Genomic DNA, 17,790 nt, shown 5'->3' on the forward strand with positions numbered 1-17,790 from the left:
AATAAAAGTTTTATTGACGCGCGGCGTTTATGTAGCACCGTGAGGTATAGAACAGGGGTCAGACAGCAACCTTTACGAACAAAAAAGCCACTGTTGCCCAAAAAGAGAGAAAACATATCGTAATGGAGCCCCAAACCTTATTTTGAGCCTTGAAATGAAGATGAAACAGCCCACTAAGTCTAAATTCGCCTACAAACATTACTAATAGGTCATAATGAGCATTTGTTAATATTATTTTATCAGATTGCAGCCAGGACCCAAGTGCAAATGTGGAATCGAAAGCTAGCCTAGTTATGGAAAACTCAAAACTTCACTTGAAGTTGGCAAAAATGTAGAGGTTAAGCTCCCGGGCCTTTTCTTTTTAAATATATAATTTAAAATTTTAAAATAAAATAATACATATATATATATATATATATATATATATATATATATATATATATATATATATATATATGTATTATATATATGTATATATATATATATGTATGTATATATATATATATATATATATATATATATATATGTATATATATATGTATATATATATATATATATATATATATATATATATATATATATATTATAATAATGTATAAAAGCTATACATTTTTACAATTGAAGAATGAAAATAGCTTTGGGCCTACACCAACTAAAATAAATTTGTCACAGCCACAGGGAGCCACTGTAGACGGCCTGAAGAGCCACATTTGGCTCCGGGGCCTCAGGTTGCCTACCCCTGGTATAGAAGGATATACTAGGTATAGAAAAAATAAAATAAAAACATTTACAATGATACAGTGATATATAGTATATATATTCAGCGATGACACAGGCTTTGTGAACACTTCCTGCCAGTGAATTTTTATTCAGAATTATTGGGGTGTTTCTGATCAACAATAGTTCCTCCTCTTCTTCTGTAGAATTATTATTATTATTATTATTATTATCATTATTATTATTATTATTATTATTAGGAACAATTGTCATTTTAGTTGTGGTGGTAGTATTACAAATGTTAGACTTTTAATTTAATGGCAACTTTAGACAATTTCCGGTTACTTTGTGTCACTTGACGTAGCTCTCACCTCGTTCGCCTCCCCAGTTTAACCCTTCAGCTGCTGGACAGAAATAATAAGAATATAAAAATCTTGGTGTGCGAGGTGAGGTCAAAGTGTACTTGATGTACTTTGCTTTTTCTTTATTTCATCATTGATGTGTTGAAATATTCACAACTGTAGGAAACTATTTTGGTGAAGAACTGGCTTTGTATTCTTAAAATGTTTCTCTCTCAAAATGACACAAGAGCCTTTTTTCTCAAGGTTCTAATTAAAATGAGTAGTTCCAGAAGTCCAAAAAAGACATGTTTTTTTTACATACTTTTTATTTTTATTTTCAATTTCTCTTTATTGGGTTTTTTTCCTTTTGTTCACATACAAAAATAAAGAAGATACATGTTACATTATGCTTCAAATGAACATGAAAGAACAGAATGATAGTAGAAAAAGTAATAAAAAATTAAAAAACCCAGGTGGAGTCAAATCAAATAACAAAACAATAATAATAATAATAAGGTTTACAATTAAAATAAAGTGATTTAAATAGTAACAATACAACTTGGAGGATGTCAAGTGTTCTAAAATTTACAGTTGTTAATTTTTGGTATAATAGTCCATAAATGGCTGCCATATTGTGTAAAATGTATTTATCTTACCTCTCAGGGTGAATTTTATTTTTTCTAACTGCGAATGTTTCATTAGATCATTTATTAAAGCTTGATAGACTGGAGGGTTTTTTGTTTCCTGTTCAGCAGAATTATTCTTCTGGCTAACAGTGTCACAAAACAAATCACATTCTTCTGGTTGTTTGATAAAGAGAGCTCCATGGCAACTGACCCAACCCTTAAACATTACAAGAACTGGCTCTGGTTTAATGTGTTTCTGGAAAATCTCAGATCAACTTTGAAATATCTTAACCCAATAGGTGTTTTCTTTACATACTTATGTATTAAAAACACTTATTTCTCCTGTTTACCAAGCATATATTATCATGGTAGCTTTTTTAATCTCTCTTCTAGCTTTCACTTCATCGTCCACAGAGCTCTGCTGTCCCCCTTTACTCAGCGCTGCAGGGAAGTGAACCCCTCACCCTCCAGTACAGTCCTGTACCCTGAACGCTCCACAGAGCCGAGTAACGCAGCCTGACAGGATGCAACAAGACAGAAAGTGCCGACAGGGAAGCCATCAGTTTTAAGGTTTAAGATATGATAGAGTTGAGCTGCTTTGCATTCTGCAGCAGGGATCAGAAGCCTTTGAAGTGAGGAGAGGATTTGAATCGGATCATGGCTGAGTCGACTGTGTGCTGCACTCCTCCACACATCATCTTCTCCTCCCTCTCCCTAATAGATTAGAAACCTTACACACTGTGGCCTTATTAGGGACTTTGCCACAGCAGTTGATTTAGTATTCACCTGAAAATACTGTACAGAATAATCCTTTTATGATATAAATATGTCTGATAATAATTTTTTTCAGTTACAGGTAACCTTTACTGCAAAAAGGTGTGTCTAAAAACAAGATAAAAACATTAAATCTGAGGGAAATGATCTTGCTGCATGGACAGATAATTTCACTTGACAAGATTTCTTAAATTAAGATTATTAAATCTAGAAATAAGCATGTTGAACGCTTAAAACAAGATAAAGTATGTAACACTACTAAATCTAAAGTTTGTTTTATCTTGGTAAGAAACAAATAATTTGCAGTGCACTCTGCTCGGGCCAGTTTATCTTGTTTTTAGAGTTAATTTCTTGTTTTTTAGCGTACAACATGCTTATTTGTAGATTGAATAATCAATTTAAGAAGAACTTAATTTAAGAAATCTTGTCAATTGAAATTATCTGTCCATGCAGCAAGATCATTTCCCTCAGATTTAGTGTTTTTATCTTGTTTTTAGACACACCTTTTTTTGCAGTGTTCATATAATCAAACAGCTGACATAGCTTCATTTTTTGTCCAAGTTTATGCAACATTCCCGACATAAACAAGTGCAAACAGTGAGTTTTTTGTATGGTCAACAACTTTTCCCTTTATCTTTAAACCTGCGGTGCAGAACTTTTGTCCCCCCTCCAGCAGTGAGAGTATTTACACAAACACTGTCAACATGTGACTATGGTGTATGCTGTAGGTTAGCTCATCTCCCCCACCCCCAGAAGGCACGTTTTGCACAGGGCTACACTAGTTTTTTTATTTTATTTTATGAATGTCACTTCAACGAGGAAACGCTGCACCAATAATGGTGATCTGTGTTTTTCCTGGGTGTCAATCATTCTCTCGATTCAAGGAAAAATGAACACAGCCCTATTCAGAAACTGTGTCTTTAAATGAGCCGTCTGGACTTCTGTAAGGTTGTGATGTCACAGCTATACTTTATATAAGTCAAGTCAAACTTTATTTATAGAGCACATTTAAAAACAACCTCAGCTGACCAAAGTGCTGTACAGTGATTAAAATACACATACACAAATATAGTAATAAATAAAAACAATGAAAACAATAAAATACTAAAATCAATAAAACAATAAAATAGTAATAAGAACTCAATCTGAAAACAGAGTTAGAGTTAAAAAAGAAAAGAAAAGAACAAAAAAGTAAAAAAAACAAAAAACAAAACAAGGATTCTTGGCTAGCTGGGACTGAATGCCAAGGAGAATAAATAGGTTTTTAATAATGTTTTAAAGTGCTCAACAGACTGTGCAGCTCTGACCTGGAGAGGTAGGCTGGTCCACAGAGCAGACTCTGTCCCCACGAGGACAGAGTCTGGACCAGGAAGACCAGGAGCAGCTGGTTAGACCACCTAAGTGCTCTTCTGTGGGGTTTTAAAAAATAAGATAAATAAGATAAATAAGATGATGCCAGACCATTTAACCACTTAAAAACAATTAATAAAACCTTCAACTGGATCCTAAAATTTTCAGGTAGCCAGTGCAAAGATGCAGGATGGGGGTAATCCTCACGCCGTTTCTCTCCAGTCGGCAGCCAGTAAGTCGAAAGAACTGCAACATAATGTTTATCCCCAGCTGCAATGATGGCGCAGAGATGCTAAGAAAGCACATGTGGAAGACCTAGAAACACTGACCAATCAGAGCAGACTTTATTGGGAGGAAGAGCTTAAAGAGACAGGCGCTTAAATGGACTGACGGTATAAGAAAAATAATGTTGTTGTTGTTTTTTTACTTTAAAGCATGTAAACATGTCCTGCTTATGGTTTCTTCTCATGAAGATAAAACAGTGTCATGATGAAGCCCTTATATTACAGTTGAGTTAAGTTAATGGGAGTGACCTTTTTGGTTATCAACCACTGGTTCAACCCATAGACTGTATAAAATGGTACAAGCCCAATTCCAAGAGAGTTGGATCATTGTCTAAAACATAAATAAACAGAATGTGATAATTTCATAATCCTTTGTGACACATATTCAATTGAAAAACTGTACAAACTGTATGTATTTTATGTTCAAACTGAATAACTGTTGTGTTTTTTGTAAATATACATTCTGAGTATTATATTATATTTTATTACAATATCTTGTGTGCCAATTTTTTTAAATTATTAATTAATGTGTAGTTGAGTTTAGTTAACACATTATTAAACATTATTATAAATAAAGTATAATAACCTACTAAACCCTAATAGTAGGTTCTTTTACCTGACAGGACCTCTGTGACAGTCAGCTGATGGGATTAATCAACAACATTTCAATGGATGGAAAAAGCTAATTATCATAGCTCCGATCAATATGGGCACAAGCACGCAACATTACAGTCAAGTGAACACATCACTGAACTGGTATTTTTGTCCGATCGTCTTGCAGCTGCTGCAGAGAATCAATAAGAAAATATCTTTGTGTCTTTCAATATTTTCCCCTCTCTCTCTCTCTCTCTCTCTCTCTCTCACACACACACACACACACACTTGTACTTCTATCTTTGTGAGGACCCTCATTGTCATAGTGAATTCCCTGGCAAGGTTATAATAGTTTTGAATTTTTCATTAGTTTTATTTTTAATTTTGTTGTGAATTTTTGTTTTCAAATTCAGTTAGTTTTAATTAGTTTTTAGAGTTTGCTAGTTTTAGTTTAGTATTCATTTTTTTTTTAAATGCTTTAGTTTTAGATTAGTTTTTATTAGTTTTATTTTTTCGTAATGGGGTATTTGTTGGGTGGGAGATTAAAAGAGGTCACAGTAAATTTTGCCTTTATTTCCTTTGTCTCATCCATCTTCATTATGTATGAAAAAAGTTGACAAAGACAAAAACGAAGGACATTTTCACTATAATTTTAGTCAGTTTTGTAACCACACAATACAGTTTCAGTTAATTATCATTATCATGTAACCTTTAACCCTTAAAACAAAGTCTGAAATCTCAAAAAAGCCTTTAAAGAAGTGAGGACCGGCCAAAATGTCCTCACTCTGTTGGTTAAAAACGTGTTCCGGTCCTCACTATGTAGGAAGTACAAGAACACACACACACACACACACACACACACACACACGCACACACACTTGAACAGTTTTGACACATGTCAGATGGTGCTGTCAACATCCAGCCTCTCCTATTGATTCGGTCAACAATGCACAGAGCAAACAGAGGAGACAGAGACAGAGACAGACAGCACTTTGGACTGACAGATTGTGCAGAGAAAGTGGTGAAAGGCAACCACAGGCTGCAAGAGATCAAAGGTCAGCCAAGGCAAAAGCTCAAGGGTGTTCTTGTCAGAGATTTTTTGGCAGAATGTGTGACTTTGCATTTCTCCCTTTAATTCAAAGGAACCAGCAGCTGAAGTATTTTTGAACAAATTTGGTAACAGGATTCAGGTCAAGTTGCAATCAGCTACATAACTTCCTCCTTGTGTTACAGCAATGAACCTACAATAAGCAACTACTGCTTTAAATAGAAGTCAGTCCTGCACCGTGCATAATGAACACATATAAAGCTGCTACTGTGTGATGTAATTAGTAAAGTATGAACTAAAACATGTTGAGCATCATGTTCCAGCTCAGTCCCTGGTTAGCTCTCCCTCTTTTTCATGGTCACGCTCTAATTGAATCAGATGTTGCTATGGTTTGTTTGTGTGACACAGATCATGTGACCAGTTGGGGTCAGGCCTGTCAGTGTTGGATAGCTGATTATCCCGTTAGATAGAAGGGGAGGTGCAGCTGGGGCAGGAGCAGGCAGCAGAGGGGCTGGGTGATAACCTGACAGCCAGCTGCACAGGGACAGGAAGTGGGTGGACTGGTACAGGCCAGTAAACACATCACCAGGGTGACAAGCAGTGGGGACAATCTCAAGACGTCATCTGATAGAAAAATGTTCCCATGGCTCACAGATAAATCTCTTTTTCAGTCGCTGCCATGGAGCTGCAGCATGAAGGCTGTTTCTATGGTTTTAAGAGGGCGAGGCTGCCCTCTAGTGGGAAAATGCTGCTCCACCAGTCTCTGCACATTAACCACTGTCCAGAACACCAGCAATGCACCTTCAGTCACTGTTTCTATGACAGTTGTGTAGTATATTTTATGTTGCAAGTGGTATATTTTATTGTTACTTTTAATGTAAGTCTTCTGCTTTAGTTAAATGGCCCCATCCTAGAAACCCAGTTTTTGAAAGCATGGGCTTCCAGAGCAGAGCAAGGGAGGAACAGAGGAGGGCCGTGGCCGAGGACAGAGCATGAATCCCGGACATGGGTGGCGGGAATGCCCGCTGGAAACTCCCGTTCTTTTTTTTTCTCTCTCTATCACTCTGCGTGGGTCAACTTCCCTCAGAACCACTTCCAGACTTTTCTCTGTCCTGGCTCCCAAATGGTGGAACGAGCTCCCCACCGACATCAGGACCTTAGACAGCCTGGACATCTTCCGCCACAGGCTGAAGACCTTCCTCTTCCAACAATACCTCAGTTAAGCCATGGTCACCTAACATATATATTTAAAAAAAAAAAAAAAAAAAAAATGCTCTTCTTCTTCTTCTTCTTTTCTCTTCTTTTCTTCTTTAACATATAGCACTCCTGTAGCGATGACAGTTAGCTCTTAAAGTTATGTACTTACTTGATTCCTGTGGTCTGTGTCTAGTACCTTCAGGTTGAATGCACTTATTGTAAGTCGCTTTGGACAAAAGCGTCTGCTAAAAGACATGTAATTTAATGTAATGACCTCCTGATTGTGTAACAGTCTGGTTCAAACCAGAAATAACTTGCTATAAGGGTCTAGGATTTGTCAGATATTAGAGGCATTTGGGAGCATAATATAAACAGAATGAGTTGTATCCATTTAAGGTTAAAAGTAGACCTAGCAGCGTGCGCGTGTACAAAAAATGTGCACTATACGTTAACTGTGTGCTGTTACAATTCTGGTTTACAGAATGTTTAAATACGCCCTGACACAGAGAGAAACACTCAGAGGACTCAGGGCTTTATTGGAAATGGGATCATTTTTTCAGCAGCACTGAGATTTGATAAATGTTTTCCCCACTCTACCTAGGCAGTGTAATTTGATGTCTGATAATAAAGAAAACTAAAAGGAACATTGACATTGAACCCACAAACTATGCTAAAGATCTTAGGCAGTGTTTAAAAAAATGTTTTGCTTGTGATCCATAAATATAAGCTTATCATAGGTTGCATGTCTGTGCTCAAGTTTGTCTGCAGTTTGAAGACTAACATGCTAAACTATGATGGTGAGCAAGGTAAACAATCCTGCTAAACATGAGCACATTGGCTTTGTCATTTTGCGCATGTTAGCATGTTGACATTTAGCTCAAACAGAGCTGAAAGCATGGCTGCATACTAGTTTAACACAGATACAGACACAAACAATCAAATCAAATCAAAACGAATTGAATTCTTGTTAAATAAATGGGCCAAGCAACTCGCATAAACCTTACAGAGTGGTATCTTTTGGTTTTTAGTTTTATCATATTATTATGTAGTGAAGGCTGTGACTTCAGATGTGACTGAGACCATCTGTTCTGAAGACATACACTGTAAAGTGTGCATAGAAAAAACTCCCACATATACAACCAAGTCTCCAAAAAAGTTGGGATGCTGTGATGCATTCAATTGAATGCAGTAAAAAGACATGATGTCTGATGATAAAACATCTGCAGCATCTTACTACAGATGTCCAGAGATCTGAGCTTCAAGAAGAAAAAGAGGTGGCTCCGCCCCTTTTTGTAGAGAGCGTCTGTGTTTAGGGACCAGTCCAACTTATTATCCAGGTATACACCTAGATACTTTTTTTCAACAATATATTTATTGAGTTTTGTTTTACAAAATTGACACATAGGTCACAAGAAAAATATAAAACAAGCAAACATACAAGAACATGGTGGCCAAAGGTAGCATAGTTTAAGGACAAAAGTCCTTGAGGATCCATTAAAAAAAATAAAGAGTACATGAGTATAGAGCAAATGAACATCAGTATAAATATGCAGAGGGTAAAATTATTCTGCTCCAGGTTGGTTTATTAAATGAGTCAGATTATTGTTCTTAATATAATGTATAAAACGTCCCCATACTCTTTGAAACACCTCTTGTTTATTCTTAAGCGTGTATGTAATTCTTTACAGGGGATAATTCCTTAAACCACTGTGATATGCTGGTTCACTAATGTTTTTCCGTGTTAAAGCAATCACTCGTTTTGCCTGTAACAAACACAAATTAAGAAAAACTTGTTCATGGTAATTTAATTTATGTCCCTCTGGGTATAGACCAAGTAAAAAAAAAGTCTGGGTTCCTGAACTAGTCTAATCGATAGAATCTCCTGAACTGATACACTAACCTCTTCCCAAAACTTTTCAATTCTCGGGCACAGCCAAAAGCAGTGAAAGACCTTTATCTTCACCATATCTAGTGCATAAATCAGGTATGTTACTGTTAAATGTGTTTAATTTTACTGGTGTAATATACAATACACCTAGATACTTACAATTCATCCATTTCATTAAAAACATGTCGTGCCATCACTGCACTGTGGTACCAGTCATTGCAGCCCCTAGAACAGGGGTGGGCAACCTTTACTAACTAAAGAGCCACTGTTGGCCAAAAAAAGAGAGAAAATCGCAGAATGGAGTCGCAAACCTTATTTTGAAAAATGAAAATGAAAATGAAACAGCCTAATAAGTCTAAATTAGCCTACCAACATTATTAATAATCATATTGAGCATTTATTAATATGATTTTGAAAACTAGTCTATCTCAGGGAACTCAAAACTAAACTCAAAGTTGGCAAAACTTAAAGGTTAAGGCACCGGGCCGGAGACTTTCGTAAGCTATGAAGCACATTTTAGTTGACTTAAATGTCAAAACTTTTTAATATGCTGTGAAAAAAAGCTACACAATTTTACAATTGAGGAATACAAATATCTTTTAGTCTACACCATTGATAAATGAACATTTTAATGTCAAAAATATGTATATCATTTTTTATGTCTCAGCCACGGGGAGCCCCTGCAGGCGGCCTTAAGAGCCACATGAGGCTCTGGAGCCACAGGTTGACCACCCCTGCCCTAGAATGAGACCTTTTATTAGTGTAATAAATATTGAAGCAGTGAGTCTTTTTTTTATAGAAACAGGACACAGACAGCTTTTGCTTTATTTCAGCACTTTTAATAATTACTCAGAGGCACAAATACAATTTACAGGGCTACCTTCCTCTATATGTGCACCCACAAGTGACTTCCTGTTCCAGCCTGTGAGGCCTGCCAGCTGAGGCGGACAACAGCAGAAACACAAACAGGAACACACACACACACACACACAAACACACACATTCTCACACACACAAACACATGCACACTATTCTGCTGGTCCTCTCACATCACAGAGGCTTTTTTTTTCTTCCTTTCATGAATCCACATGTATCAGTTTTGAAAGAAATGTGATTGAACAAGTTTTTATTTCTTCAGCCGAGCCTCAGTGACACCTTGAGGTAGATATCATTCTCCAGTCACCTCAAACGTTAGAGCTGTGAAGCACACACTGCTGACAGTCCTATTTACCTTCAGAAACTTTTTTCTTTAGCATCTTGTTTAGGGTTTCATGCTGCTAATCAGCTCAGTAACCAAATTTAAAAACAAAAACGTCTTTAATAATTTATGTTTACAACTTTCAATGTCTCAAACTTCTTAAAACTAGACAATTTCAAGTGTTTTTATACAGAGCTATGTTTTTTCTTTGGTGGCTAAAATAGGAAACTGAAATAGTTTACTTCATATATTTGTTATTTAAACCACTCGTTTGTACCCCGGGTTGCTCTTCTGCAACTTCTCAACACTTTCAGTCCAGGGTGCTACTGTATCCTGAGGGGGTCCAGTTTGTGTGTTTTTGCATGATGTGTTTCTGATGAGATGGAAAAAAACACAAAAAATGTGACATCTGCTGCCGTCTTCACACATACCGCCTCTCTCTGCCTCCTCCCATGAAAATCAACACAGAAAATTAACACTTAAAGTAACTGAAGATCAATTAAAATGTAACAAACACTACAGAGACATAACTATATAGTTGCACAGGCATACATCAACAACTGAACAAAAACACAACAAAACACAGATGTTGCATAACTGACAATCAGAAGTTCTCATTTCCCTGCGTGCAGGAGAATACGACTTTCTGCTTTACAAAATACTGCACAGCTAATTAAAAAAAGAAACTGTGGAGGTAAACATGAGGAAGGGATCAATTTGTTTTCCTTCTTACATCTGACAGAAAATCTTTTTGCAGCATTTAGAAGGCTTGAAATGCCCTGAAATTGCACAAGTAGTTTCTCAGTGCTTAAAATTAAAAAGGGAAGGGGTGATCTCTATCATTAAGAAAATAATTTCTTTCTTTTTTTTAATAGATTGTCAATGTAAAAAGCTGCGTTTACAGTATGGCCATGCTTTAAGACTCATCAATAATACTTCCACAGTTTCTTTTGTAGTCATTTTGGCACTTTTTCTCCTACACATGCTCATTACAATGCATCTACTCAGTCTGGGACTCAAAGCCTGAAGAGTTTTGTTTGGTAAAATATTATATATATATAAAAAAAACATTGAAACATGAGTATTAAATAGCATGGAATTACTTGCTGTCTGCATCCTATTTTCATGAGCTCATTAAGCAGTATTTTTTTCCACTTGTAGCAGAATGTAGAAGAAGAATGTCGTGGTGAACTGACCAGGAGACAGAAACAGCTGCGAGTACACGATGAATGAATTAAGTGCTGAAAGATAGGTAGTGCAAAGTCAACAGTGCTGAAACTACGTGGCTATGGGAAGAATTACGCTAAATCTCATGTCAGTTTGTGCTTTTATATTTAGCCAAAAATAATTCTGAGGGCAACTTTAAAGTTTGAACCAAATTAGAAATCTACTATTTCTTTACACTACTGCATGCTGTCAAACAGCCCTTGGATTAAAAAACCTAGTTACTCCCAACTGAGCACTACTTCAGTTAGCATAAATATGTATACATGTAATGTGTCATTGTATAGAGCTTACAAAGGGTCCTAGAATATGAACTATGGCTATTTTCCCTATTAAAACAATAGTGTTCTTTAAGGGTGGGAGATGCTGACCAATGATCAAGTACCAAATATCTGAAATGCTCCCATGTGACTAACAGAAGGTGATCCAACATGTGGTGCACGTTCAACCGCTGGTCGCTCCTTCACCTAATCATGGACAAGCACAGAATACTACGACTACAATGCTGCTTTATGGGTAAACTTGTTCTGCAACCTAACCAGCAGCTTCTAGACAGCTTTCCCTCTCTGTAGTTCCAGTTTCTTTAAAGTTACATTAAATGAAAACATTTAGCACAAAAATCCAGTATGTATTGTTATGAGCTTCCTGCACAGCCTGTCCTCTCAGCAGACGTCCCTGCACCTCCCAGAGTGCACCACACAACATAAAGACTACCAGCTCCATATCACACATTCACTTCTTTGCTTTTCTTTACACAGTGAGTGCCAGTAACGTGACAACATCAACACAAGAGGGAAAGAATATGAAAATGTAACAGAACATAACAACGTTTTCAGAGTTAAATGAACAATATAAAGTGTCTCTATGCTCTATCGTCCCTGTGCGGGGGTACGGTGGCCCGGCGTGGACACACACTGTGCTCGCTCGCTCAGCCAGTCAACTGATTCGTTTTCCTTCATCCTGAGGTCCTTCAAACCTTCTGTAAGTCACAAGTGGTCCCGCCTTCCAACAACCCCCCGCCCTTCATAAAAACCAGATTAGGCTTCTTCCCCAAAAATGCCCGGTGACCGGTATCCATGGCAACAGCCCATGTGTGCAGGGTAGGGTAGAGAGTTTTTTTTTTTTTTTTTTTTTAAGAGTAGATGGTGATGACTTCACGGCCGCCGCCTCGAACCAGGAGGACCCGGTTCAGACCCTCGAGGAGAACCTCCAGGAACTCCATGTCTGAGAGGAGCAGTCAAGAAATAAAACAGTGACATCATCATTTCATCATCCAGTCACACGCATTATATCCCTCCACTCTTCACTGTGGACAGTCACTACACTATACATATTTTTAAGAGCAAACTTACTTAGCTTTTTTACTTTATATTGTTATTATTATTAGTTAGTATTATTATTATTATTATTTATTTATTTTATCTAAATCATTTCTAAGCTGCCTCCAGTGTTTCCTCACTGCTACATGTTGAGATGATGGAGCTTCCTCAGTTTGTGCTTTGTTTTTAATAGGATGGTGGATGGAGGCTCAGGGTGGAGGGTGTTTGCTTGTTTCTATGTTTTATTATTATTATTATTATTATTGTTATTTTTCTTTTTATGTGAAGCACTTGTGTTACATTTATTTTGTATGAAAAGTGCTATAGAAATAAAGTCTGATTGATTGATTGATCTACAAAATTCTGCTGCACGTCTTTTAACTGGCACAAGAAAGTATGAGCATATGTCACCTATTTTAGTTTCACTGCACTAGCTGCCCGTCCATTTTAGGACTGATTTTAAAATTATTTTATTATTATTATTTTATTTATTTATTTATTTTTTTAGTAATTTATTTTTTGTTGACATTCAAAATCAGACATTTATAATATATACATCATGTGAGCAAACTTCTCTCATCTGTTGTCTACACTAAATGCCAAAATAAAATTTTTGTTTATATCCAAGTAATAAGAAGAAAAACAAACAACCATAACAACAACAACAACTAAATAAGTGACTGACTGTGATAACCATTTCCTGGTAATACTCTTTTTACAGGCCACCAGCAAGATACTTATTAATTATTTATCTCTTTTTGGTCATTCCTGAGGTATGTGTCCAAAAAACATAGTTTTACTCTCATATTAGATAAGATATCCTGTAGGGCATTGTGTATTTCCCTCTCTTTCTGACCAGATCAATTAAAGCTGCAAGCAGCAATGAACTGGCCTGAGTGCACTGACAATTATTTGTTTCTTAACAAGATAAAAAAAACTTTAGATTTAGAAGTGTTCCCTGATTTATCTTGTTTTAAGTTAATTTCTCATTTTAAGTGTTCAACATGCTTATTTCTACATTTAATAATCTTAATTTAAGAAATCTTGTCAAGTGAAATTATCTGTCCATGCAGGAAGATCATTTCTCTCAGATTTAGTGTTTTTAGTTTGTTTTCAGACACACCTTTTTTGCAGTCTAGTCATCTATCCAGCCATGTCAATGCCCCCAAACCAATATCAAGATTTTTTTAAACAAATGATCGGCCATGTATACTCTTGGCAGCAGCCTGAAGCTGCGAGCTGAATATTGACTGGAATGTGAGACGATCACTTCTGAGACACAAAGTATCAATAAGTTGAGACGGCCTGCGGTTACAGTCTCCACCCTGTGGTGTTGAAGCACTGAAGAACATCACCACTGTTGGAAATAACTGCAATAAACTGTAAACGAAGGCTCTGACTGTGTCCCTGTTGCTATGGTTACTCATTTTAGATACAGGCTGATGCTATGCAGGCAGTGCATTCATTTAGAACAGTGAACAGAATTTATCAGGAGTTAATGGACACCCAGCAGCCAATCAGAAGTGAGTATTAGCAGAAACGATGGTATGAAAACTATATATTACAGCTGCTTTAAGGATACAGTTTTCATCTCCTCCTCTGTTCCTCGGTGGTCCGGGCATGTTGAGCAGAACCAGGTGAGCTCCCTGCGACTTGTTGACCACCACCTCATTCATCTTGACAGCTGTGTGCATCCGACGGACATTTGACTGGTTCCTAGTTTGACAGAAAGGATACAGTGAGGTAGGACAGCAATGAAGAAAACATTTTTACCTAAGCTAAACTAAATATCCTAAATATCATAAGGTAGGGGTTCAGTGATGATGTTCGGTGGTTGTTGTGTGTCTTCGGGCTTTATGAGATGCAAAAAGTGTACTGTAGATTTACACTACAGGCAAAAGTTTGGAAGCAAGATCAAATTTGTACAAAAAAAGATCATAGTTTCATTGCTATACTTTGCAACAAATTAAATGTGATTATTATATAAAGAGTCACTTATTAGAACATATTTTACTATAATTATCAGGTCTTTGGGTTTTTATTGCTTAGACTTTGTGTATCCTTCTTTCCTTAATGTATAAATCTGAACTCTTGTTTCTTTACTCAGCTGCTTCAATTTCAGCCATTTCTGTGGGAGTTTGTCAGAGATATGAACACAGTTGAGATTTATTGGGATTTTTGTATCCAAACTCTCAAAAGCCAAAGAGCTAAAGTGAATAATGCAAACTGTTATTTGTTTTTTTTACTTCTGCACTGAAGTTGTGACTCTTCCAAATCTTCTCAACCCTAAAACTAAGCCCTTCTTTTCTTTTGTTAACATTTATTCAGCAATGGTCTGGTAACATCAATGTATACATAAAGGTCAATTGAGGAAAATGGTTCAATCAATAAAGGTAAAGTCTGATCATGCAGTAAACACATCCAAAAATCCAAAGAATCCATACTGGTTTTAAGAAAGCCGTTGTGAACAGAAAATTTAAGTTGCTTCCAAACTTTTGGCCTGTAGTGTATAACTTCATCAAATAGGAAACAAGCTATTATCATAGCAATACTGACCATAAAACATACGTAATACATTGGAGTATATATATATAAACTTGTATGTTTTTAACACTAGAGAAGTCACTATCTTAAGTCACAAATCTCATCACTTCCTGTTTGTATAAAATTGTGAATTATGTTGATGTTTTTGTTTATTAACTGCTAAAACAGTTTACAAAAAGCAGTATATATGATGATTAGTATGTAAGACACAATGTATATTAGTAGTATGTAGTATGGATTTGGGACATGACAGAAAAATTATTTTCATATTCACACCTGTGCTGTACCTACTGAGACATGTCAAAATGCCTTCTGTGAGAAAGATCTATTGTAGCAATATGGCAGAACTCCTAATTATTATCTTATTTAAATTAAGAAGTCGTTTATCTACAGTACAGCTGAAAACTCAATAAAACAAAGATCTGCTTTTAAGGGTTATACAACAGAAGGGAACAACATGTTTTACTGAATTGCTTATGGAATAAAGCATCAATAGACTGTGTGCCTCAAAAGAAAACACCAGTATAACACATCAATAATGTTTTTTTAAAATAGCATTTTAGTTAAAGCATAAGCAAACACAATGATTGACAAGGCAAGGTTAAGGGACTATTCAATTCCAAATAAAGAGGCAGCATATTCAGACAAACAAGTCATGCAGCATCACAGCCTGAAGTCCACATGGTGATTATTATTGTTCAGTTTGTCATATCTAATGTACATGCTGTAGTCTTTCAAACAAACTGAATCATGTGTATTAATAATTAATTAACATTGTCCATAATTGTCTGTCTCTTTAAATGTTGCCTCTTTATCATCACATGTTAGATCACAAAGCAATAAAAGCACACGACGTCGAGACAATTTCACAAAATTCTGCTTTCCATTCTAATGAATAAGAACAAGTTTTACATTTTCATGTCAAGACCAAGGTTATAATAGTTTTGGATTAGTTTTTTCAAATTCAGTTAGTTTTAATGAGTTTTTAGAGTGAGTTTGCTAGTTTTAATTAGTTTTTATTTTTTGAAAATGCTTAGTTTTAGTTTTGGTTTTTATTAGTTTTAGTGTTAGATTTAGTTATTTTGTAATGGGGTATTTGTTGGGTGTCAGATTCAAAAAAGTCACAATAAATGTTGCCTTTATTTCCTTTGTCTGATCCATCTCAGCCCCAATAAGTTTATTAAGTCATAAAACCAGGTAGATGAAATAGATTTCATATCAACCAAAAGGTTTACGTATGAAAAAAGTTGACAAAGATGAAAACGAAGGACATTTTCACTATAATTTTAGTTAGTTTTAGTTAGTTTTGTAACCACAAAATACAGTTTCAGTTAGTTATCGTTTCTTAAAAAACTCTCGTTTTTATTTTTATTTCATTTAACAAAAATTCTAGTTCTCTTTAACTATAATAACCTTGGTCAAGACAAAATTTAGATTTTGTACTGCATTTGTAATGGCTTATTATTATGAAAAAAGTAAATGGAAAGCACAAAGTTGCTCTTGCATACAAATAATGTCTTATATGGTACATGCAAAATTAATGGAGGCTTTTCCACCAATGTACTGTTTGAACAGGAAGTCCATGCATATTAGGTAGTGATGTGCCAATGAAGCCTCAGAAAATAAAGAAAATGGTTCATGAAGCTTCATTCGCCCATCACTACCATTAGGACACACAAACATGGATGCAGACACACATAGACAGGTGCAAGGACATGAGCTGGAGGACAATGAACAAAGCTACAGTCACCACAGCAGCAGCACACACATACGGCCTAGAGCAAAAAGAATGCCACTTACAGACTCTCCCACTCTCTAGAAGGAGGAAAATGGGACAGAACAACAGAAACAGGCTTAGATGCTTCCTACACCAGCTCTCTCCACCACACTGCATGCTTCCAACTGTCCCAAACGGCTCGTCGTGACCACCCAAAGGTGACCCGTGAATACTCTGCTTCTTCCTGTCCTGTGAGGCTTCACGACGTGTTCACAATTTGAATGACAAACTTTATAATCCAATAGAAGTGGACTGGGACACACCTGATGAAGTCCACACACTGATAGTGTGGACAGTATGGGATGGGAAGGTGTTAGTCTATCACGGTGTGCACGTGATCTGCGTGGTCTGGCCATGCACTAAGACTGAAATGGCTGAAGTGTACACACATGCGCACACACCAAATGCAGCCTGAATGCACACGCCATGCAGTCGTCCCATTTCACCCTGCCAGGCTTATCACTACTACTACAGCTACACATGCTGTCCTCCTGCACCGAGGCTTTGGCACCATCCTCAACCACTGTCACTACTGTGTGTGCTGCGGTTTACTCTTCAGGGCCGTATTCACAAAACATCTTAAAGGGATAGTTCAGCCACTGGTGTAGTGAATGTAAAGCTATTTGTTTCCTTAACGAGCTCCGGTGTCGGAGTTCTGGTCAGTTCTGGGGTCAGTTCATCACTGCTTGCAGCTTCTATTTATCTTGTTTTAAGAGTTAATTTCTTATTTTAAGCGTTCAACATGCTTCTTTCTAGATTTAATAATCTTAATTTAAGAAATCTTGTCAAGTGAAATTATCTGCGTAGCGCAGTGGTTCTCAAATGGGGGTATGTGAGATTTTAAAATATACATTTAAAAAGTAGCATCCATGCAAAAATCCTTTAAGAATAATTATTTAATAAATATTT

At 36.3% G+C, this 17,790-nt stretch overlaps 1 protein-coding gene across 3 annotated transcripts in view; it reads right to left on the bottom strand.

The window, feature by feature from the left end:
• Positions 1-11,014: 11,014 nt before the first annotated feature.
• The window catches only part of slc12a7b (solute carrier family 12 member 7b), a 76,605-nt gene continuing 69,829 nt past the window's right edge, over positions 11,015-17,790 (bottom strand). For 2 of the 3 annotated variants that reach the window (XM_059326631.1, XM_059326633.1), the window contains 3 exons: positions 16,905-16,919; positions 14,143-14,276; positions 11,015-12,465 (listed from right to left, as the gene is read on the bottom strand). In XM_059326631.1, the coding sequence (XP_059182614.1) occupies positions 12,374-12,465; positions 14,143-14,276; positions 16,905-16,919 (241 nt within the window). In that variant the 3' untranslated portion in view covers positions 11,015-12,373. The remainder of the gene's footprint in view (positions 12,466-14,142; positions 14,277-16,904; positions 16,920-17,790) is intronic. The other variant, XM_059326632.1, reaches the window with a different exon arrangement.

Source organism: Centropristis striata, chromosome 23, assembly GCF_030273125.1.
Source record: "Centropristis striata isolate RG_2023a ecotype Rhode Island chromosome 23, C.striata_1.0, whole genome shotgun sequence".
Lineage (NCBI taxonomy): Eukaryota > Metazoa > Chordata > Actinopteri > Perciformes > Serranidae > Centropristis > Centropristis striata.